Below are 23909 nucleotides of genomic sequence, written 5' to 3'. Positions count from 1 at the left end.
AACAAAATAGAAGTTTATTCTATTTTGCGTTGCAGTCCAGAGTTAGGGTAGTGTGGGGTTGGTAGGATAAATTGTGTAGCTTCCATGTATGTGTCTCAACTGGCTTCTCCAGTTACTGCTATCTATAGCCAGTGAGAAGGGAGAATGGATAAGGGGCACACATTTATTCCTTCTAAGAGGATGACCTTAAAGTGAACCATATCACTTCTGCTCATATCCCCTTGGCCAGAACTTAATAATGTGGCCACGTCTAGCTGTAACAAAGGCTAAGAAATGTAGTTTTCTAACTGTGCAACCATATGCCCAGGTGAAGCACAGGATTTTTATTAATTATTCAAGGGAGATGAGGAGATGACTTTCAGTATTCATCACTTATTTTCTTCCACATTTAGTTTTTATGACTACTTTCCCCCTCCAGTGTGTTTGAATATTTGCTGTGCTACTTCTTTTTACCTTGCTTGTTTAAACATAGACTATTCTACCTATTTTAGACCTTTTTGCACTAATATAATGTTGGCAACTTAAAGATCTCTCCACCTATATACAATATCATGTTCTAAATTAGTGGTTCTCAAGCTTTAACTTCCATATGAGTCACCTGGAGGGAGGGCTTTTAGTTAAAATACAAATTCCTGGGACTCATCCCAAGATTCCAATTCAATAATTCTGAGGAGGGGCCCATGAACTTTCATTTCTAAGTTTGGGCAGAGGGTACAAGTAGAAAGCTCAGCTAAGATTTATGCACAGCCTTAGTTGGAGCAATTGGGTTCTTTCTTCTGAAATTTGTTAAATGTTGGTGTGAGAGTTTACTCCACCTGGTCAGGAGCATAACTTTTCCTTAATTAAATATCTTTAGTTATTCTTACAATTTGACATGGAGTTATGCAAAATAGCAAGCCCTGTGTTTGTTTTTGCTGCATTTGTGTAGTGGTAGACAAGGGTTTCTACTATCAAGAGCTTTCCCTTGATTTTCCCCAGTCTTCCTACTCACATCCTCAGTCTCCTAAGATTTTATTGACTCACATTTTTATCTCAGCACTCCCTACAGTCATCCCACAGTTTTCTTATGTCATTTATAGCTGTATAAAATTACGTTTTGATTCTCTCTTCACAATAGAAAGTAAGCTTCATGAGGGTAAGGACGGTATCTGCCTTAGTCACTTAGAACAGCACTTGGCACAGAGTAGGTACTCAATATTTTTGAGTGATCGAATGGATAAGTGAACAAAGAAGCATAACTAGCTAAGCTTCTTCTAAAGAAGAGCATACCTCAAGCCACATTTTATTTTTTCATGATCTTGGGAGTAAGAGCCTACAAAAGAAGTAGCAGGAAAGAAGGCCGGAGTTTCTGAGCACACCCAGGTGAAAGTACTGTTACCATTTCAAACAAACATGAAGAAGATGTAGGGAAACAGAAGAAAAATAAGTTACCTCTTCACATTTGTAGGAGTAAGAAAACATTCCTGAGTTCTTATCCTCTAGAAAGATGAATATCTGAACAAGGCTCACGTTCCCTCCACTAAGAACTCCAAACTATTTACCTCACCTGGGTCAAATGGCACCTGTAGCCTGGAGACAAATGAACTTTTTGATACTGTGATAATTATAATAAAAACAATTGGTGCTGGGCTTTTTACACAATGAGCTAAGCAAGTGCCTAGAGACTGATATCTAAGAGCTCTAATGGTATGGATCTTCACTGATATATAGATGCAGGAGGCCAAATATTTAAATAATTTCAGCTCCAAACAGAGAAAATAAAACATGTGGAAAATGAGAAAATTTATCAAACAATAGAAGAACAATCCTTGAGTTGAAAAAAAAAACGTCTGCATATGAAATACAGCAGTTAAATGTAAGTGAGTGATAATAGACCTTCCGGGAATGGGTAACATAACTTAAATAAGGATTCTTAAAAACAGAAGGTCCATATTTCTAGGGAAACTCTAATGTCTAGAACGAAAAGTACCACGTCATCTATGAAAAATCAGACTTATGGATAGCAAAGGAATGAGTACAGAGAAATAAACACGTTCTAAAGGTCTTATCTGGAAAGGCATGAATTTAGAAGAGGGAGAAAAGTGAAACTGTTCCAAATAAATAAGAAAATATTCTAAATAAAAATATTGGAGGAGCAGTGAATCCTAAGAGGGGAAAAAAGTCATGTTTTCAATTAACAATGGAGGCACATGTGTCTGAAAGTTGAGTTGACCATTAATGAAATGGTAAAGCATATTAGAGCTCACAAATTAACAAAAGGAAAACTGAATAGCTTGATAAAATCAGCACACTTGGGAAAAGGAAAATAGGGAACAATAATGTAAAATAAACAATATGTTTATTAAATAATGTGTATTAAATAACATGTAAGAAATTAAATAAAGTATATGAAACATACAAAATGTGGATGATCTCAATTATCTCTTTAAAAGACGGATCGTATAAAATTGGTAAAAAATAATTTAAGCATATGCTGTTTCCAAGAAAGAAGTAAAATAAAAATGAGTAGACAATAAGAGGCTGTGTGTGCTCATTCATTGAACAAATAATTTATGGAATGCTTACTATGGGCCAGGCACTATTCCAGTTACTGGGGACACAGCACAAATTAAAACAAAATTTCTGCTTACATTCTCATAGTTGATGTAGGCAACAAACAAATAAATACATAGTATATTAGGTGGTAGTAAGTGCTAAGAAGAAAATTAGACCAGGGTAAAGGGACAGAATGACAGAGTGAGAGTTTGAGGGAAAGCCTCATTGATAAGGTGACATTTCCACAGAAACCTTGTAACAGGGAAGAGCCAAATCTGACTACATGTTGGATCTGTTTCTTTTGCTTTAACCTTTGCTTTCCGCTGATTTGTTCACTAAAAGTATACTGTCTATACCTGATGGCCTGCCTCAGGGAACCCTGCCCCTCTGCCCGAATGTTAAACCAAAGTACCTTTGTTCAGGGAAACATCCTGACCTCGCCCACCTGTGAATGGCTGCAAGAAAGAAGAAATTAACACATCCCCTCCCCGAGGCTGGCCATTCCAGGTGATATTTGCAAAACATACGGCCTTTTTACTTTACTTCCTCATCTCCTCCCCCTCTCTGTGCTGTAAAGGAACTGGCATCCAAACCCCAATAAGATGGTTATTTTGAGGCTCTAGTCTGTCAACTTCTCGGTCTGCCGGCTTTCTGAATAAAGTCGTATTCCTTGCCTCAACACCTCGTCTCTGATTTATTGGCCTGTCGTGCGGTGAGCAGAGCGAGCTTGGACTTGGTAACAACCTGAGTGAAGAACATAAGCAAAGTATGCAGGTACCAGGGGGAAGAGTGTTCAAAGTAGTGGGTACATCAAACACAAAGTACCCAGGCCATGGCAGATTTTGAGAACAGATATGACATTATTTGACTTATAGTTTAACAGAATCACTCTGGCCTTTCTGAGGAGATAGAATGTAGGGGATACAGTTATAGAAGCAGGAAGATCTGTTAGGAGGCTATTAAGGTAATATAGGTAAGAGATAATGTGAGCTTGGATAGGGTAGTAGCAGTGGAGGTAGTAAAAGAGGGTTGGATTTTATATATAATTTGAGTGGTATAGCCAAAAGAATTTTTTGATAGATTAGCTGTGAGGTGTTAGAGAAATAGTCACGGATGGACTGAACAACTAGAAAAATAGAGTTGTCACTTACCTAAATGGAGAACATTGGGTAGAAGGTTTGGAGGGAAGAAATGAAGACTTTGGTTTTAAAAATGTGAAGCTTCAGATATCCATTAAACATCCAAGTGAATATGGCAGTTGACTGTATACATCTGGAGCTGAGGAGAGAGTTCCAGGCTGGAGAAATAAATTTGGAGATGTCAAGATGCAAATATTTAAAATAATGGGATTAGATAAGATCACCTAAGGGTGCAAGCATGGAAAAAAGAAAATGTCTGAGGTCTAAACTCTAACCTTAATTTTGAAATTGTCTTTCCACCATAAACAATTTAAAAGGTGGACAAAATATATGCGATGACAGTTTTCAGACATTAGAAAGGAGGAGCAAAGATTGTGACCCCTGAGGGAAGGAAAACAAATGAGGTAGGCCCTATGATTGTTTTGTGTTTGGAGACACCTTCTGGACCATGGCGCTGACAGAAGAATCCCAAGCAGAGCACATCTGTCTTTCTGAGTTAAGACAGAGAATTGAGTTTGAGGATACTTGGGATGCTGGAATTTTGGGGTTGGAGAACTGAAGAGGGGAGAACTAGTCAGAAAAAGATCCCCAGAAATCTGCATAGGGGTTTTCTTAAGTCTTTGGCTGAATATTAATCCATGCACATATAGGATGAAACCCCATTAAGCAAATTCAATAACAACTACCCAGAACTCACACAAAGCTGAGAGCTATTTGAGTTCTGTCAAGCCAGAGTAATGATACCTCAGATAAATGTTGGGACATTCTGTAGAGACCCCAAGTGTCACACCTTACTAAATTAGTCATAAAGAAAATTAGGAAACCTTCCCTAGCAGAACTTAATAAATCTCAAAGAAATCACCTTGATACAAAAATAACAACTGTTCACCAAACTTTAGCGCTCTAAAAAAAAGACAACAAAGTCCATTGTCCAAAAATATTAATGCACATAGTCTAACATACAATGAAAAATTACCAGGCATGCAAATGTTACTCATACAAGGAGGAAAATGGTGGAATGGAAATAGATGCAGAAGTGATAGAGATGAGAGAGATGATGTAATCAGTAGACAAATACCTTAAACAAGTATTATAAATATTAAAATATGCTCAATAATTTAAAGAAAAACATGGACACAATGAAAACCACAATGAGATACCATTAATATACCTGTTTGAGTGGCTAAAAACATTTTTAAGTAACAATACCAAGTTAATAAGTAACAATACCAAGTTAATAAGGATTTAGAGCAGTTGGAACTCTGGTGGTTATATGATTTTATGCATTTGTCACAACTCAAAGAATTATACATCAAAAAGTATAAATTTTACTTGTGTAGATTAAAAATAAATTTTAAAAGATAATTGAAACAATAGCAATGTATTTTGAAATTATAACCTATAACAACAGTAACACAAAGAATGGAAGGACAAAAATGGAAGTATACTGTGGTAAGACTCTTATGCTGAACCTGAAAGTTTAATGTATTTGAAGGCAGACACTGATTAGTCAAAGATGTATATTGTCAACCCTAGGGCAAATGGTAAAATATAATAATAATAATAAATTAAGAGGTAAAGTTAATAAGCCAATAAAGGAGATGTATTGCAAATTTTTAAAAAATCCTCAACACCAAAGGCAAAAAAGAGAGAGAGACAAAAAGGAACAAATAATTGATGCAACAAATTGAAAACAAACAGCAAGAAAGTAGAATTACATCAACAGCATTAATTATTACATTAAATGTAAATGGCCTAAAAATTACAACAAAAAGAAATTGTCAGGTAGAATAAAAATATGCATATATAAGAAACTATATGTGCCTAAAAGAAAACAACCTTGAATATAAAGACATTGGTTAGAAGTAAAATACTATACAAAAGAAAGATCAAGTAGCTATACTAATATCAGATGATGTAGACTTCATAACAAGGTACATTTTCAGGTTGAACATGATACTACATAATGATAAAGGGGTCAATTCTCCAAGAAGACATAACAATCCTAAATGTATATGCACCTAAAAACAGAGACTGAATATACGTAAAGCAAAATCTGCCATAAATGAAAGGAGAAATAGATAAATTATAATTAGTGTTGGAAATGTCAGCATACTTCTTTCAGTAATTGATAGAACATACAGACAGAAAATTAGGAAGTATATGGAACACCTGAACAACACTAATTACCAGTTTGATCCAATTTATATTTATATTTATAGAACATTCCATCCCAAAACAGCAAAATACACATTATTTCAACTACATGTGAAAGTATTCATAAAGAAGAACGATATGGTGGGCCATAAAATAAGTAAGTCTCAATAAATTGAAAGAAATTGAAAGCATAGAGATCATTCTTTGACCAAAACAACGTTAAATTACAAAACAATAATTTAGAGATATCTAGAAAAACCTCAGTTACTTGGATATGAATCAACACACTTCTAAATGACCCATGAGTCAAAGAAGATATTATAAAATATTTAGAACTGATTGATAAATGCAGCACATCAAAATTCGTAGGTCTACAGCTACAGCAGTACTTATTTGGAAATTTAAAACTTCAATGATTATATTAAAAAAGAAGAAAGGTCAAAAATCAATGATTTGGGGCAGGACATCTGGAAATTCTGAGTGAGGACCTCGACAATTCCCCTAAAAAAAAATAAAACTTGGACAACATTTTCAAAAACTACCATTACAGAACTCTGTAAATTAGCCAAAGGCATAAAACAAATTGAGAAGAGTCTATTCAAGAAAAATTGCTAAACCTCAGTAAGAACAATGGGAGTCTGAGGCATTTTAGGCTGGGGATACTCCCATACCCACCTCCAGCTCCATGCCATGGTAATTCTCCAGAGATGAAGCAGGTCATAAGGAACAGCAGATTCACTGCTGGAGGAAGTAGTCCTGATTTATAACTGAACATGGAAAACTATCAGGGAAGTCCAATATAACAGCTAGCTTGAGATCTCGATACTGGCTGTGGCCAGCAAAGCAGCCAGAAATTTAATATGATTTTTTGGGAATATGACATCAAAAGCACAGGCAACAAAAGCAAAAGCAGACAAGTGGGATTGCATCAAACCAAAAATCTTCTGCACAGCAAAGGAAACAATCAACAGAGTGAAGAGATGGGAGAAGAGGAATGGGAGAAAATATTTGCAAAACATACATCTGATAAGCGGTTAAAATCCAAAAAATATAAGGAGCTCACTACTCAATAGCAAAAACACCCCAATAACCCAATTAAAAAATGGGCCAAGAACCTGAATAGACATTTCTCAAAAGAAGACATACAAATGGCCAACAGGTATATGAAAAGGTACTTAACATCACTAACAATAAGTGAAACACAAATCAAAACCACAATGAAATATCACCTCACACCTGTTAGAATGCCTATTATCAAAACCACAAAAGATAACAAGTGTTGCAAGGATGTGCAGAATGGGAACCCTTGTATATTGTTGGTGGCTATGTAAGTTGGCACAGCCATTATGGAAAACAGTATGGAGGTTCCTCAAAAAATTAAATATAGAACTACCATATGATCCAGCAATACCACTCCTGGGTTTTTATCTGAAGGAAATGAAATCACTAACTAAAAAGATACATATGAGTATATAAGTGGTGTTTAAATCCAGGAGAGTAGATGAGATCACCAAGAGAGCGAGTCTAGATAGAGAAGAGAAGAGGACTAAGAACTGAAACCTTAGGCACTCTAATATTTAGAGTTCAGGGAGATGAGGAAGAACCATTAAAGAACTTGGAGAAGGAGAGATCAATGCGGTAAGAAGAGAATTAGGAGAGTGTGGTGTGCTGGATGCCAGTAAAGAATGTGTTTCAAGAAAGAGAGTGTGTCAAACATCTTTTGTGCCTCATTTCACATTCTCCTGGACCACCTTTTGTTCAGGACAGTATTGCAGCTGCTGTATGCAGGGGTAGCTTGACGCTACCTCATTCAGCTGTATCTCACACTACTGCTTTCTGCCTTGGGGCTTCTCTGCTACCACCAGATGGGACGGACATCTGCAGGAGCCTGCTCAGTGATTCTAGGTCATGAACAAACCTGCAAGTGCCAGTGAGTTAACACCCTCTAGGATTACCCTTGGTCAATGGGAGATGAAATCTGATGGATAAACACTTTTCTGTGTCTGGTGGAAAATTCTGAGGCACATTCCACACAGCACCAAAGAGAGTCCTCAGTGGGAATAATCCACAGTTGCCTTCAGTAGTAAACACATTAATAACATACCCTTGAATTGATGGTCCATCCCTACTTGGTTCATTCTTAGTCCCCTTCTCTTGTTTTCTGAATCACCTCCCCAAATAAACTACATGTTAAGTCCTTGCCTCAGGCTCTGCTAGGATTTGCAGGGGGAGGAGCTAAGTCAGATTGCATGATCAGGTCGGACAAATGCTGCTGATTGGGTGAATAAGATGAAGACTGAGAATTGACCATTGGATTTAGCAAGGTAGAATCATTGGTGACACTGACAAGAGTTATTTCAGTGGAAGGTAGGTTCAAAAGGCTGGCTGGAGTGGGTTCAAGAGGGAATACCCTATTTTCTTAATGATATGTGGCAAGGTCACAAGCTGGGAGTGGAAGTATGGAGGAGGTGGAGGTATTGGAGGTATGATGAAAGAGAAGTGTGAGATAGCCTTTTTTAAGAGTTGGAAAATAAACTGAAGGGAGAAATAAAGTAGAAATTGCCTGGTGGTACTGAGGGCCCACTTGAAATTTCTGATTGTGTGTTTTTCTCCAACTACATTCATCTGTTTAGATTAAAATGTGGAATAGGTGGTTATATTTAACTAAGATTCAGATTTTGTTAGGCTAGGGGTGCGCTAGGGGGAGAGAGGGTCAATGGTGTTGTTGTGAAAGACCAGGGAATGTAAGCTGGGCAAAAAGACTTGAGGTGGGTGGTGACAAATTTAAAAATTGTGGGAGGGCTCAATTTTGGATGATGCTTGAGGATAATATGAGAGAAGGGCCAACACTAAAATTATCCTGATCTCTTTTCATGCAATGATTTTATCAAAGTTAGCAAATTAAATATACAATTATGTATTATATACAAGTCATGTGAAGATAAGTTCTCAGAATGTAAGAGGACACTATTAAATATTCTGAGACACAGGTATTAACTGAGACTGTCCTGGGCAAATTGGGACATAGTATGACTCTACTCATATAGCCATTTTTATGCTGTAAGAAGTAGATTGTAGTAGTTAAGAGCACAGTTTTTAGAGTCATGGTTCCTGAGTTTCAAACCAGGCACAGAAAGCCTAAGTAACTTACCAAAGATGGCTCCTCCATCTCATAGTGTCTTGTGTGTTATTACATTTATCTTCTGATTCTAAATTCAGTGTTGCTTCTGAACTTCAGGTTGTGCTCTAACCTCTTATGCAGTAATTACCCTTTTTCACCTTCTCAGGTCCAGTCTCCATTATGTTTATTTGAAGTTCTGTTGAAATAGATTTCAATGTCCCTGCAATTAATGCCTATGGCTGACACCACAACCAAATTTGATCCTTCCTTTAGAACTACAGTCTACTTTCTCATTTGGTCCACATGCTATTTTATGCAGCTCATCTTAGGCTCTTGTGTTAATTGTTATCAGGCAAAGTACAAGCACTTTATTGGCAGTGTAGTTATTAGCAAGGAGTTTTTTGGATTCTATTTTCCAGGAAATCAGAGACTCCTGAAACATGGCCTCTAACGACTCAATTTTTCCTGATTGAGTATAGCTCATCACCTCTTAATTACCTGAAAGGTAACCCCTGCCTAAGGCAGGTCTGGATTATAAGTGCCCATCACTATACTTTTAGGCCTCTTGCTTCCCACTAATTCCATGTCTCTCTACCTCCCGCTTAAAAAGGAGGCATTTCAAGATGAAATGAGGATATATTTACTAAATAGGTTTTTAAATTTAGCTTGTAATGTGACACATAGAAACAGTTTGATCATGGCTTGTTTTTAATTTGTTAGCATGGCTCAACTAAGGATAAAGGAGTGCTTTGTTAAATAAATATATTTTCGTATTTTAAAATAACTTTCAAATAAATACTTAAAAGTCGTTGGCAAAAATTAATGATGAATTAAGAATGTGTATTATACTTTCAAAATAAGGAAGACACAAGAAATCCATTTTATAAATGGTACAGAATTCCATTTTTACCAAATAAACAAGTAGCCAGATATATGACTCCTAGGAGAACAGAAGTGGCCCCCTCTGGAAATTCCTAATATCTGGAATGGAAAGGACAGGAATGGGTCTGGATACTCTGTTCCAGGGCCCTGGAGTTCAGGAAACATGTTCCTTGCGGTTATAGATCATTCTGGGGATACTAGATCCCCAAATAATCTACTTCCTCAAATAAGCCAAATCAGAAAGCCACTTCCCTCCTTTCTGGCTTCTATAGCAGTAGCTCCTCCTAATGGGCAGCCCTCCCTGCTGGCTTTTTATGCATACTGCCTTTCAGAAGAGATGTCCTTTTTTTGACCCCCTTCCCTCCAACCCCTGACAGACCCCAGGAATGGGATCTACAAGTCCCATAGAAGCCCTAGGCCAGTTCAGTTCTAAGGCCCCATTGTAATTGACCAAGTATAAGAAGTCCAAATATCCCTTTGCTTTTATATTTCTTTTAATCCCTATCCCAGGGAGAGAAAGAGAAATAAAAGAATGACCTCTGTCCTCAACTCCTAATTTCTTTGATTGTCACTGAGGCCAAGTTTAGTTTAAAGGTACAGAAAACCTACACAAGTGTTCAGTCTTCATACATGTTATCAGGTAGTCACAACATCCAAATGACTGATGGATTAAAATTTTTTAAAAACTTTCATTATGTTGTTTTAGACATTCAGCCTCACATATGTGTTGTACATTAATTCCCTCAAGTATAACATTCCTTTGCATTTGTGCAGAACCTTGTACATTAAAATATGCTTCTACTTTAACGACTCTCACAAAATCTCTAGGCTTTATTATCTTCATTTTACAGATGAGGAAAGCAAAGATCCAGAGAGGGCACAGGGTAGAGAAAAGCAGCATAATATAAAGACAAAAACTTTGGCCTAGGAGTCAGCAGACCTGGATTCTCACATTCCTAACTTTGTCCCTAACTCACTGTGTGTTTATGAGTGAATCATTTCCCCTCTCCGAACCTCAGTATCTGAATTTATAGAACGAGGTGACTGAGCTTTCTCAACCCTGTTTGTGTATTATAAAAACCTGGAAGCTTTTCTAAAAAAATCCATTCTCCAAAGATCCTGATTTAATTGGTTTCAGGTTACTGTAATTTCCACACCACCGAGAAGCCAATCCAGGTAAAGCCACAAATCCAGTCTGGTATTTCTCTCTAAAGGAGAGAAACTTTGTCATTTAGTATAAGATCCAAGTACTATGGGGGCATGTCCTGGAAGGGAGTTTGAAAGGCTGAAAGTTTTAGAGTGCATACTCTAACTCTGAACCTCTAGGGGAGAGCTCAAGGCTCTATCCATCTCCCTCCCTCCCTCCCTCTCTCTCTCTCTCTCTCTCTCACACACACACACACACACACACACACACACACACACACACACACACACACAATCATTCCAGTGGAAGTGTTGTAGGAGTTTGAAAAAAAAAAGAATGCTGATATAAGTCAAGGACAAAAAGGAGTTTAAATATACAACAGAGCCAAGAGGTTAATAAAATGGAATTTTGGATGAGAGAAACAAACAGATTACAGAGCCTTTTTTTTTCACAAAGCTTTTTCTTAACCTTTGTTTTTCTTTCTGGACCTACATACAGTATTACTTCCCGCTACTTTTTGCTCTTTTTCCTTCAGTATAGCTTATGTATCACGATGGGCCTGGAGCGTTCTCCTTATTGGGAGGCCTTAACGCCCATTGGAAGGGGATCCTTTAAAACTTTTACAGAGTAAAATTAAGCCAACTAATTTCTGATATTATAAAAATTAGTGTTCCTTTCCCTTTTAGTGTTTCTTTTTGTCACCAGAGTGGTAAGACTTTGAAGGCTAAGATTAAAGTGTGGACCTAGGAGAAAGGGGCCAAGGGAGTCATTCAGTCTCCCTTAGTTTAGGCTTTAGGACATAGGTTCAAAATGAGCCCTTAGGACGCATTTACGGGGCACCTCATCTTATCACAATAGAATATACAGGTGACTTGAGGTTAAAGCCCTATATTAATAAAACTAGGGTGTTCGCCTGAAGGATTATCTCTGTTTTCTTTCCTTAGTGACTTGCAACAGCAGTGTTGGTCAGTTCTTCAAGGACTTGGGGGTTTCCTAATCCTTGTCATCTGTGTCTTTTATTATCAGAGACATAACCATTATCTAGTACAGTCAAAAGGATTGCTTTAATAGTTGGAGAATGACAACTTGTGTGTCAGGATTACCCCCTTCTTTTCCAGGGAACTGGCCAGCAAATATTTGTGGGAGCAACATACATCACTTTGATTGTAATGACAGAAAGATCCCTAAACAATGAGCAGTGTCGCTCGCAAGATGTCTTTCCTTGAAAGCTGTGTGTCTTGTTCATGCTGGCCTTTGAAGGCAGCAACACTGCTTTAAGGGTCAAGATAAGGATATGGGCCTAGATTGTTACTCCTCTAGTTGAACTAGGAACTTCATCTCTATGCAGAAAGAAGTCCTTAAAAACAAGTCGGGGAATATATAGGTTTAGGAAGGCAAATTTAGTATGTTTCTGAGCACCACAATAAAGCCTCATATACTTTAAAAATTGTAGGTTATCTCTAACTCACTTTGAATGAAAGTGATTAAAGATGTAAGGGAAAAGCACCAGCCTAGTGTACCAGTTTAAGTTCATATGTCTCCCTTTATACGCACACTTGCCTTGCTGTCTGTAATGCTACCCCATTGCCGCTGAGGCTTAAGATGCCAAGGTACATGCTTGGGCACCCACACATGCATTACCCAAAAGTGCAGGGGAGTTAATATTCCACAGGGAAGGTATTTGACTAATGAGATGGGAGGTAGGAGTTGAATTCTTCCCCCTTCCTCACGCAGATGGGCTGAGATACAGTATGGCCTATCATAAGAGATTGAGAAGTTAGCTTGTCATGAAACAGATTACTCTCCCTCCTTCCCTACCTCTTTTTCCTTGCTCCTACTTCCTTGGGATTTCACATAAGCTTTTGCTTCAAGCTCTATTTTCTAAGAAACTCAGACCAGGGAATCCGGCAACTAGGAAGTCTGGAATTGTCATAATTCCACCCTAATTTATAACTGTGTGACTTTGGGCAGGTTATTTTCTCTCTTTGTGCATCTTTTCCTCCAACTATAAAATGTTGATGTTGGAATAGATGTTCTGTAAGGGTATTTCTGGCTCTGAAATAATGCCTGTGTGAAGTAGGTGATGGGAAGAGGTAAGGTGGTATACTGACCAATGGACATCAGTGGATTACTTACATTTGAATCAGCAAAATGCACTCAATATAATCAATGAGCTTGAATGTTAACAGCTCCAACCAATCTCAAGTTCCAAATATAGATTTAGTTCTACTTTCTGCAGAAAGAAATTGAATTAGATTTCTTGGGCCCTTAAAGAGAAGGCCAAATAAACTCTTACCCTCTCTGGCAAAGTAAAAAAATTTCTCTACTGGCTCCATACCATAAGCTGATTGAGAAATGGTAACTGGCTGCAAACGTGTTTTCAAAGGGAAAAGTGGAGAAGTGTGTAACGCCGCCATCTTGGGAAGCAAGACAGCTAATAATATGATGTCTGTAACTATTGCTTCACTCCTAACATAGTAGCATGTTTGTTTCAACTCTTAGGCTGCAGGTGGACTGGAGTTAGGGACAGAACCATTCACCATTTGAGGCTTGTTATACCACAGGGTTTATATTATGCTCTGGACTTCTATACCTGACTCTGGACCATGGACTCTGGAGTCAGACAGCCTAGGTTCAAATCTTAGTTCCAGCATTTACAAGCTTTGTTACCTTTGACAAGTCACTTAGCCCCTCTGTACTTCAGTTTTCTCATTTGTAACATGGCAATCATAATAGTACATACGTTGCAGAGTTGCCGTGAGGATTAAATGAGCTAATATAGGTGATGTGCTTAAAATAGTGCTTAGCACATAGTAAGCATTATGTAAGTGCTCACTACGTTTATTATAGCTATGGTGATGAGGAAAGATGGGCTGGAACAACAACAACAAAAAACTCTTGGCTAAAGCCATATGAAATGTATCAAGGGACCAATATGTGGAAAGCAGTACATTTAGGGGGTAACAGATGATTTAACTGCAAAAAAATGCTAAGCAGGAAACACCCTCTAAATATTCCTGTTTATACAGTACATGACACAAAGTAGAAAAATAATGAAAACAGAGCGTCTCTGCAGGATTTAGAGTTCTTTCATATATATTTTAAATATACATGTGCAATACATTAAAATATATAGAGATGTGTGAATATATATTTACATATATATATGTAAATATATATATCTCTCTCTCTCACAGAGGGGATACATATGCACACTCACATGTCCGTGCGCATACCCCAAAAGGACCCATCTATACGTAAACCAGATGCAGTCCATATCAGGCCAACTTGGACACAAATGAGAGCCCTGACTCAGCAGACTGCAGACTGCAACTGCATTGGAGGAACCCTTCAGTTTCTTCTACCAAGTGTAAGGCCATTTAGAAATACACTGAGAAGAGCTCCTTTGGGTGTGTGGCAGAGCCCAGGGCCCTTCTGGCAGTGCACAGTTTGCCTGAGTAAGGACTGCAGGATTGAGATGTGAAGGAGCTATCAAGGAGGAGGGACTTGGGTTGTTCTGGGTCCTGAAACTAATAAGCAAACATCCATAGAATGACTTTAGCTCCAGGAACAATGCACTAGTGTCAGAATCCTTACTTATCTCAGCTTTAAGCAAATTTCAGGAGGGAGCGAAGAGAAGTGTGTGTTGCTACTCATCACCGTCCAGCTTGACCCAGAGAACCGGGCACAGCTTTTAGGGGTGGATAAGTTCAAAGGTCAATCAGGCAGACTTGTAAGATAAAAAGAAGTTACTCAAATGGAAGGACTTGAAAGCAACGTAAGAGGTGACAGGTACTGGTTCGGGTTTATAAACGTTCCAAGAAGCCAAACCTTGTACGTGGCACCATTTGCAGCAATATCACTAACATTATTAATAATCATCATAACATATTTATATATACAAAAATAGAGCAAAGCAATTCTAGAAGAGGAGGTGAAAGTGAAGGTGAGGGTCTCTGTGCAGCCCCAATGTCAGCACACTTCAGGAAGCTTCAGAACCAACAAAGACTGAGTGGCACGTATTCCTACAGTATATAGCCAACAAGGGGGCATGAGTGTTCCCGTCTTCTTCCCCCTGTGTATGACTATACATTTCTCCCCACCTTTCCACCCTGTAATACATATCCATGCACACTTTAAAAGAGATGATGATATATAAAGCTAGAGTCTGGAAGTCTTAAACTAAGTTGGAGCACCTTGATTTCAAGCAAGTGCCCTCAATCTTTGAATTCTTTAGTGAATTTTAGATTCACTTACAGAGGGAAACTGTATCTAATTCTTGCGTCTTTCAGCAGCAGTCCTTAGGAGCCTGCTATCACCACTGCAGCCTTTTCCCATTGAAGGGGATTCACAGCACAAGCTCTTGGTATTTCTTAAAAGAGAAGTCAGTTCTCTGCATTATACATCTTTCATCTCAGTTTTCCACTGTTGCTGAAATTTAGGTTCTCAGGCAACTGCCACTGCAGACAAAGCCAGGAGCAAGCACAGTGTGCAGCAAAGGGTAGGTGCAATGGCGAAGATACAGCTTGATTGGGGCTTCCTTAAGCTTTTCTTTTGCACACTTGAGCTTCTACAAGGTGACAGAGCCAAAGGTGATGTCCACTGGGGGCAGCCTTGACACCTGAAAGTTAGCTACCCACTATGCCCCACATAAAGACCACCACACTAGCTTGGCATGATTCCTGGAAATTGAATGGGAATGGCTTTCTGTCATTGTTAATAGAGAATACTGAACCAAGAGTCACAAGACCTGTATGCCAGGCCCAACTCTATTAACTCAGTGTGTAGCCTTGGGCAGATCCCTTCCTATTTCCAGGCCTCAGTTTTCCCATCTGTAAAATAAGGGCATTGAACTAGATTAACAGTTAAGATTCCTTCCAGCTCTAAAGTTTTATGACTTTTTATGTCCATTGTTAAGGCCTGAGCCATGCAGTCTCAGGCAGTTAGCTTCTAGGAGAGAACAGACCTCTGTAATATCCTTTGCTTTGTTCATTTAGCTATAAAGCACGTCTGCCTTTGGCACTTGGGTCAGACATACAAAGTTGTGAGCATCCTGATTTACTATCCTACTCAGCATGCTAGTGGAATCTGTCAGTACTATAAGTTGATTATTGGGAAAGGGAGTAAAACTTCAACTAATTAAACCTGGAAATGTAAGATAAGTTTGCCTCATATGCTCATAAACTGGTGAGTGTGGTTATGAGTGCACACACACTATTGCTAGTGATAAGTTCATTACAGTAATCAATTTCCCTTAATAAAAATTAGTAAATAGTATAACATAGCAAAGTTTGGCGTCAAAGGAAACACCTATGGAAAAACAGCACTTTTTGACGTGTTAGAGAGAGAAAGAGGGACAGGTAGAAGGAGCCAAAGATTAGACCAAACAAGACAGAGATACAGGCAGAGAAAGGATTAGTCTGAGAGAAGGGGAGGGAAGGAGAAGAAAGCAGAGAGAGAGAAAGAAAAGAGAGGAAAAGTAAAAGTAGGGAGGGTGAGAATGAAGTGGGAATGAGAACAGAACAGAGTAATGCAAGAAGAGGAGAAAATGAGAAAAAGACGAAAGACCAGAGGGGCGGTAAACGGAGAAGGGGTCAGATTCCCTGGAATACTGAACACTGTTCCACATGGACCTGTGAAAACCATCTAAGAAGAAAGCTTCCAAAGGCATTGTGGAAAGCAGAGTGACACTCAGAGCCTGCATCGAGAGGTATTACGTTGGGGAGCCCCTAAACCTCCACGTTGCTGGCTCTGTCAGCCCTCAGTGTCCAAATCTCATGCTTATATATCACCTGAATATGCCATGACAGCCATAAGGGCTGAGATGGTGGGTGTAAAAAGACTGAAGAGGAGTGGGATAGATACTGTGAGAAAGAACAAGGCATCCTGCGCCAGGATGTACGTGACCATTCCCCTGACACTGCAGGAACAAAATTGGTGAGCCCTAACTTTGGCTACTTTACTCCTCCTCCCCTTCTTCAAAGATGAAGCCTATGCTTTATTGACGGGGCCTAGAAGGAGAAAGCACTGGATCCCTTTTGTGGGAAGGTCATACAGACTTCTCCTGGGCCTTGGGGAAGGGCGCACTACCAGAAGAGATTTTTCTGCACACAGTGTTGGTGTGCCTTTTACAGCGGCAGCCTGGTCGCCTAAGACTATCATAGCCCTGCTGGCACAGATGGAGGCATCCACGGGTAGGCAGGTAGCAGCACAGGCAGGGCAAGAAGAGGGAGATGAGGCTCATGGCTGCCCAGCGGACGAAGCAAGAGCCAGGCCCACAGGAGCAGGGCTCGTCGGCGCAGTTGTCTTCGTCATCAGTAGAACAGTGGTAGAAGAGGCCCTTAACACAGCAGAGACAAGTGCCATAGTCGAGGAGGCTCTCAGCAGAGCAAAGGCAACGCTGGTTGCACAGCCAGAAGGAGGGGAGCGGGCGAGCTGCCGTACAGAGGACACATTTGCAGCGCCCACACTCCTCGCAGATGAAGAGGTGCTCACCGGGGTGCACTGCAGGTTGCTCAGCTGCTCCCTTCAGGGCACCATCAGCCTTTGGGTGGGCTCCTGTTCCAGGCTGGGTTCGGATGATGGACTGGCCTGAAGGTGAGGGCGTAATGCTGGCCAAGAGCCTTTGATCAGAGGCAGTGGTGCTATGGGACATTGAGCTGGCAATGCTAGATTGGCTCAGATGCTGAGGCAAGGGCTGCAACTGATGGCACTGGCTGAGACTGCGTGGGAGAGCAGTAGGCATGGTAGCCAGGGACCAATCAGACTTGTGGGTTTGCACGATAAGGGAAGGGCTGGAGAGGGCCTGTTTACAGGGGACTGGAGGACGGTCCACATAATCATTGCTAGCGTGAGTAGAGCGCAGCTGTTCAATAGGCAGAATTTGTTGGAAATCATCTGTCACTGCGGCATCCATTTTGCCTTGATTCTTGAGTTCTGAGTGGTTTTGGGTCAGGGTGGCACTTATGGTGATAAAGAGCCCTTGTAGTTACATGGATCTTAGGGCACACCAGAAAATCCTAGGAGAGAGGGAATAGAAACAATAAATGAGAACACACAGGCATGAGTACTTCGCAGGGAACCAACAAACCTCAGGCCCTATCACCGCCACTACCTTAAATCACTTTAGTCTTCATGTTACTCCTTTATTCTGTAATTGACCTCACCTACTTCTTTACAGGCAAGTCTGGTCATCTCATCCAGACTATAAAGCACATTGGGAGCAAAGATCTGATTATGGATTCCTGTAGTAGTCCATCATATGACTAGGGTCACAGGAGCAGTTAGCTCATTCAGAGGTTTGCTAACCAAGAAATCTAGGCCTTCAGCATCAAAATTCTAATAAAAGTGGAACCTAATTTCAAATGCAAAGGTCACTTCCTAAAGCAACGCTGATGTAAAAGAGAAAGCCTCAAAAGTCTTCCATGAGAAGTTGCATATACGTATATATATATATATATATATATATATATATATTTATTTATTCTCAATCAAAATTTTCCTTTCAGTGAAATTTATAAGCATAAACAAACAGATGATAAAGGACAAGCTTGATTCAATGAATACAGGCAAGCAACCAAGTTGCAATAATAGCAGAGATATGGCAGAGACAAAGATGGCAGAAATTAGGCTATCTGTAGAATAACAGGAAAAAAGGCTTCCCAAGGGTGTAAGAAAGTCAAGACTAATCGTCTTGCTGTTCTCCTCATTTTATAAGCTGCTTTAACTTATTGAGGAGGTAATTCTTTCTAAATGGCGGCATGGCTTCAGAATCAAACTTTTGTATACGTAGGAATAACCCGGGGGTGGGGGAACCACAGAAGATGAGCCCTGGATTATTTCAAATATCACCTATAATTGTACTTTTTACCACCCTAAGTCAAGTCTATATTGATGGGATTTATGAGGCAGAATCTGCTTGGACTGCTTTTCTCTATCTTTACCTTATACGATAAACTGGCTTTCTTAAAGAGCAGCAATGTTTTTATACCAAATTTCAGATAAGTTGAATATCTAGAAAATATATACTTGCGTCTTCATTGTACCACAATCAGGAAGAGCTCGGTGGTCATTCCCTGAAGCATTTGATTGAGCCTAGTACTGATAACAGTGACCATGAGGAAAATATTTTTCCAACAGTAGATTACTGTATTGCACCACCTGGAAGACTGAACAGCCAAAAGAGGTGTGCATAAGGAAACTTAAACAAAAATCTAAGAGTCACCGTGGGGGCATTAGGACCTAGGAAACACTAGCGTGAATAAAGTATATATTTGAAATCCATCAGACTTCAGGCCTCCTCAAAATAGATCGATTACTCACACTACTGTATGGGATGGAAAGCTTGAATGAGTAATAGAAAGGAACAAGTGAAAGAGGATAGTGCTTGATTGGGTTTCCATAAGCAAGCAAACATGACACTGAAATGTGCCCAAAGTTCAATAGCAAGAAAAAAAAAAAAAGACGTAGTTCATAAAGGACTCAGTGGCTAATAACGTGATCAGACTCATCGCCCTTCGAGGCCATATCCCCACGCAAACTGATTTCGTTGAATTTACATCTGTTCATTTTTTGAAAAGAAGAACCAGTCTGACTATAATTCCACTTTTTAGCTACTTGTTTCAGTGTTATTTAATGCAGCATAAGAGAATGCAGATAAAGACTATGGAGATCCTAAGACTCAAATGTGTAACCTTTGGCAAATCACTTACTTTGTTGGGGCCTCAGTTCCGCTATCTATATAATTATAGGAGTGGACTAGGTGATTTTGAGGGACTCTGCCCTATGATGGTCTGTAATTATATAACTAAACAATTTGACAAAATAATTCTCTTCGTCCATACCGTCTACATCTTCAGCCCTTGAGCGTAAACTGGGCAACATGCCCTTGTTTACTTGGGCGTTCAAAAGCAACATGTTTGTCTCTTTTATCTACTTGCACTCACAATCCCCTGAAGCCTTACACCTCTACCTCTGCTGTATCTTTGTTAAGACTCATATTCCCAGCATTAGAAAGAAACAGGTAGTTTTCATCTGAACACCCAAACAAACAAGGACACATTGTTCAGCTGGCTGGCAGGGTATGTGGATGTAGGAGCTTTGGATTGGGAAGAATCTTTTGATAATTTTATAAGAAATGAATTTATTCCCCATTGATCAGATAAATAATGTGTGGAGCTCTTCAAGTCATTTACACTGTAAAAACAATAACATACATGCTAGATGCATTTTAGACTCACTGATTTCCCAAAGGAAACTAGATTCAAACATACTGGAAATTCGAAGGATCAATGACTCAAAGGAAGGCATACTAGGTCTTAATGTTACAGGAGATAATCATATGGGATCCCAAGGATGTCACTAGATATCTCAGGGACTTGCCCAGAAGGTTGAAAGCTATGCTTGGAGGAATCTAGGTCATAATACAAATAACTCAGAGCCACGAGGGGATCCTGTCTTGGCAGCAGACGGGTATATGGTGTTTAGGTTGAGAAGGTGTATTTGGATATTGATTAGACTGCTGCAAGACTGAAGAGTTGAGATGCTTGGACGATTAAAGGAGGCTTTGGGCATCAGTCTGGGAGGATGAAGTACTACTGTCTTGCTTACAGGTAAGGGGATTAACAGGATGAACTCAGAAGGTTTCTTCCTGCCCTGTAAAATCTTTACTAGAATGGACTGTGGAAGATCTGCAATACGGTGGGCAGTAGGACCTGGGTAAAATCAGGGTGTTGAGTAGGATAAAACAGGATTGAATGACAATAAATTGTTTGCCATTCCGGATGTGCTGACTCCGATCTGGCTAACAGGATGAACTGAAATAGATACTGTAGGGGAAGGTAAGAGGGGAAAAAAAAGTTGAGAAACAAATAGACAAGAGACTGCTGCAGCACATAGATTAGACGAAAAACTACTACTGCAAGCGTGTTTATGATTCAGAAATCCACTCATTAAAGGGCCATTCATTGTGAGCAGCAACAGTTAAGAAACTGACTGTGCTGCTGGTCAATTCTATTAAGAATTCTATTAAGTGAGAGAGAGAGAATATACATATCATATATTATTAAATAGGAGCCAAGATGATTGCAAGTCTTGGCTGCACATTGATGGGATCTAGTGATTTCTGTCACGTAGTGCCTGTGCAGTAATGAATGATGCATTGTAAACCCACTCCCATCTCAGTCCCTCTGGCCAGGTGCTCATAGCTTTCTCAACAGTTTTTCTGTAGCCCTGAAATTTGCTATGTTCAACCTAAACAAATTTCTTTTCTTATGCCAACTTAGGGACTAGAAAGGTAAATCCATTCAAGAAATGCTGTTTGTTAATGAAAGAAAAATGTATTTTCTCCCTGGAACCTAAAATCTGCCATGTTGAGACTAAAGTTGAAAACTTTCCTATCTAAAGCCCTTCTATGCTAACACCTTAAGAGTGTTCTGATTTTTGTGATAAATCCTTTCTGATACAGTATGACTCAATCTTGATTTCAAAGAAGAGGGGAGAAGAGAAGGAGAGCCTGGCTCCTGTTTTCTCCTAGTCCCGTGGGTTCAATGCTGTTTTGTACCTTTCTGTGTAACGGCTCTGGGGTGTGTTGCTTTTTTCTGTGCTCTGCTGTTATATACACTCGTTCTCAGAATAACTGAAAGCAAACATAGGGGGGATTTCTGCTATGGCTTTATGTGTTTTCTTAGTTCTACTGTTCCAAAGTCTGCTCTCTAAAAATCCCTCTCTGTGCAAAAGCATTTGCATCTCTATCAAAGCACTCCCCCCCTTACAAATACCAAGTTGTATATAGTTTACATTACTAACCTCTCAGCCACTGACTGGGCCTCCGTCCTACCACATACATCTTGTTGGAGCTGCCAGGTTCTCACCACATTTAACTCTTAACTTGTCACTTTGCTACCCTAGTCCTATTCATTACCTTCATAGTTTCATTAAGACTCAACAGCAGTTTATTTCAAACCAGAGAGTCTTGCAGTTTTAAGAGCTTGCATTTTTAAAGATATAGGTGTTTTAGTAATGAGCAATACAAGGAAAAATTGTAATATCAAATGAATTCACATACTTCTAATCCTGAAGAAAATGCTAGTTGTTCATTTAAGAAGTAGGAATCTTTCTTTAAACCCCAAATCCTTTTATAAGAGACACGAAACTTAAGTTCTGTGTGACTGTGGGCAAGTGACTTCTGTTCCAGGCCCATTTCTTCATCTGCAAGATGAGGGGGGTATGAAAGGAAGGTTTTTAAATCCCCTTCTTGTCCTTATGCTCTAAGTTTTTATGCTGGGTTTGTTGGTTGCGTTCCTCTGCCTCAAAAGTCTTTCATGAAGAATTGGTGTCCTTTCCTTCAGGTTCCTTACTTCCTCACAACTCAACTTCTCAACTCTGAATCCAAGTCACTCAGATCACTAACTAGATTGTTTCTCAGCTAGAGAGACCTAAAAACAGAACAAAAAAGCCAAAATGTATACAATGTTACAATAAAATCTTAGAAATGTTTATTTAGAGGTTTAGGGAACAAGATTAATACTTCCTTGTGGATAAAAAGCTAGCCTGTGCCTTCTTTGTATGTATGTATGCAGCTGACTTGCTGGGAACATCACTTAACACCTGGTATATCCAAATTCATGTGATAGCACATTATGTTACAGTGAGGTTTTAATGTACCCAGAAAAGCAACAATGGTTTGCATTTCAAAATAGATTTTCTGTCTAAGAGGTCAAGGTCTGTTTTCTGTTCATCCAACATGGTTTGCAGCATACAGAGGCGAGTGGTAACTATAATTACACGAATGGAATGGAGTGTAAACCACTGCCCTAGGTCCTATCAGATGTCTATTGGCTAACTAGACATGCTCACAGGTTCTCACTTTTGACAAAATTTCCATATGCCACACAGAGACATGTGCACACACACCCAGGCATGGATCCAGAGATTTCTAAATCATTGCTCTGACTCAATGTAAGTAGGGGGTTATGCCGTGTCAGCTTGCGCCATTTCTACCCAGGGCAAGGTGATGTGATGAAATCTGAACGATGCACAGCCCAGACTTGTGAGCCAATAGCGGACTAGCCCTACACTGACAGGATGCCCGCTGGGCAGCCAGACTGGCCTCAGCACGGGCTCTCCCTACGTTCTCAGCTTGGGTGGTTAGGCTGCGCTATAAGGGGCTTAGGCAAGCACCAAAATTCATTTAAAGGTCAACAGGCTAGAAATTACATTGACATTTGGCTACAAAAGAGTTATTTTGAAGTTCCCCTTTGATTTAGAAATTTCCGATACGGATAGTTTTCTGCAAGAGCTGATTCATTTAAATCTCAGTTAAACGGTTTTCATTTTATTCTACCCATGCGCTTGCGCTTGTGCGCGTGCACAGACACGCGCGCGCTCTCAAACACACACACACACACACACACACACACGATGACTGGAATGAATGGCAATCTGTGCATTTCATAGAAAGAATTCTGAGGTCTTTAGGAGCTAATCTCTAAGCTTACCTTGAAGAAAGGGCTTATCCATACTGAGAAAAGCAGAAGAACTAATGCCCCATCTGGCTCAAAGGACCTCTTCTTCTCCTGAGTCTTTAGGTTTCTCCACCTCTCTTCGGAAAGTCTGAATGAAAACTCCTTCACTGGCAGTGGAGCCAGAAACAGAGATAGTTCTGTTTCAGTCTTTCTGACAGCAGAGAAAAGGAAAAGAAAAAAAAAACAAACAAACGGGGTGGGGAGGAGAGTCGGACTTGTAGTGGCAGATACTTTGTATGGATTTTACATGCAGATCTAAACCTTGATGCACGTATTCCCCAAAGAAAGCTCAGCAGGGTAAGTTGTTCGCCTCCTCCTCCTCCTCTTCTTTCTCCTCCTCCTTCTCCTATTTCTCCTCCCCCTCCTCCTCCGCCTCTTTCTCCTCCCCCTTCTCCTCCTCCTTC

At 39.7% G+C, this 23909-nt stretch overlaps 1 protein-coding gene across 1 annotated transcript; it reads right to left on the bottom strand.

Annotated features, from left to right (window-relative positions):
- Positions 1-14216: 14216 nt before the first annotated feature.
- On the bottom strand, positions 14217-23644 carry SPRY3 (sprouty RTK signaling antagonist 3). Its single transcript, XM_007184597.2, has 2 exons — positions 23479-23644; positions 14217-18000 (listed from the first exon to the last, which is right to left on the bottom strand). The coding sequence occupies exon 2, from the start codon at positions 17895-17897 to the stop codon at positions 17031-17033; it is 867 nt and encodes a 288-aa protein (XP_007184659.1). The 5' UTR covers positions 17898-18000; positions 23479-23644; the 3' UTR covers positions 14217-17030.
- Between the last annotated feature and the right edge of the window lie 265 nt (positions 23645-23909).

Source organism: Balaenoptera acutorostrata, chromosome X, assembly GCF_949987535.1.
Source record: "Balaenoptera acutorostrata chromosome X, mBalAcu1.1, whole genome shotgun sequence".
Lineage (NCBI taxonomy): Eukaryota > Metazoa > Chordata > Mammalia > Artiodactyla > Balaenopteridae > Balaenoptera > Balaenoptera acutorostrata.
This window is presented reverse-complemented; position numbering and strand designations above follow the sequence as displayed.

What these genes read in the sequence shown, in the direction of transcription:
- SPRY3 (XM_007184597.2), bottom strand. Translation starts at nt 17,897, where the DNA reads ATGGATGCCGCAGTGACAGATGATTTCCAACAAATTCTGCCTATTGAA.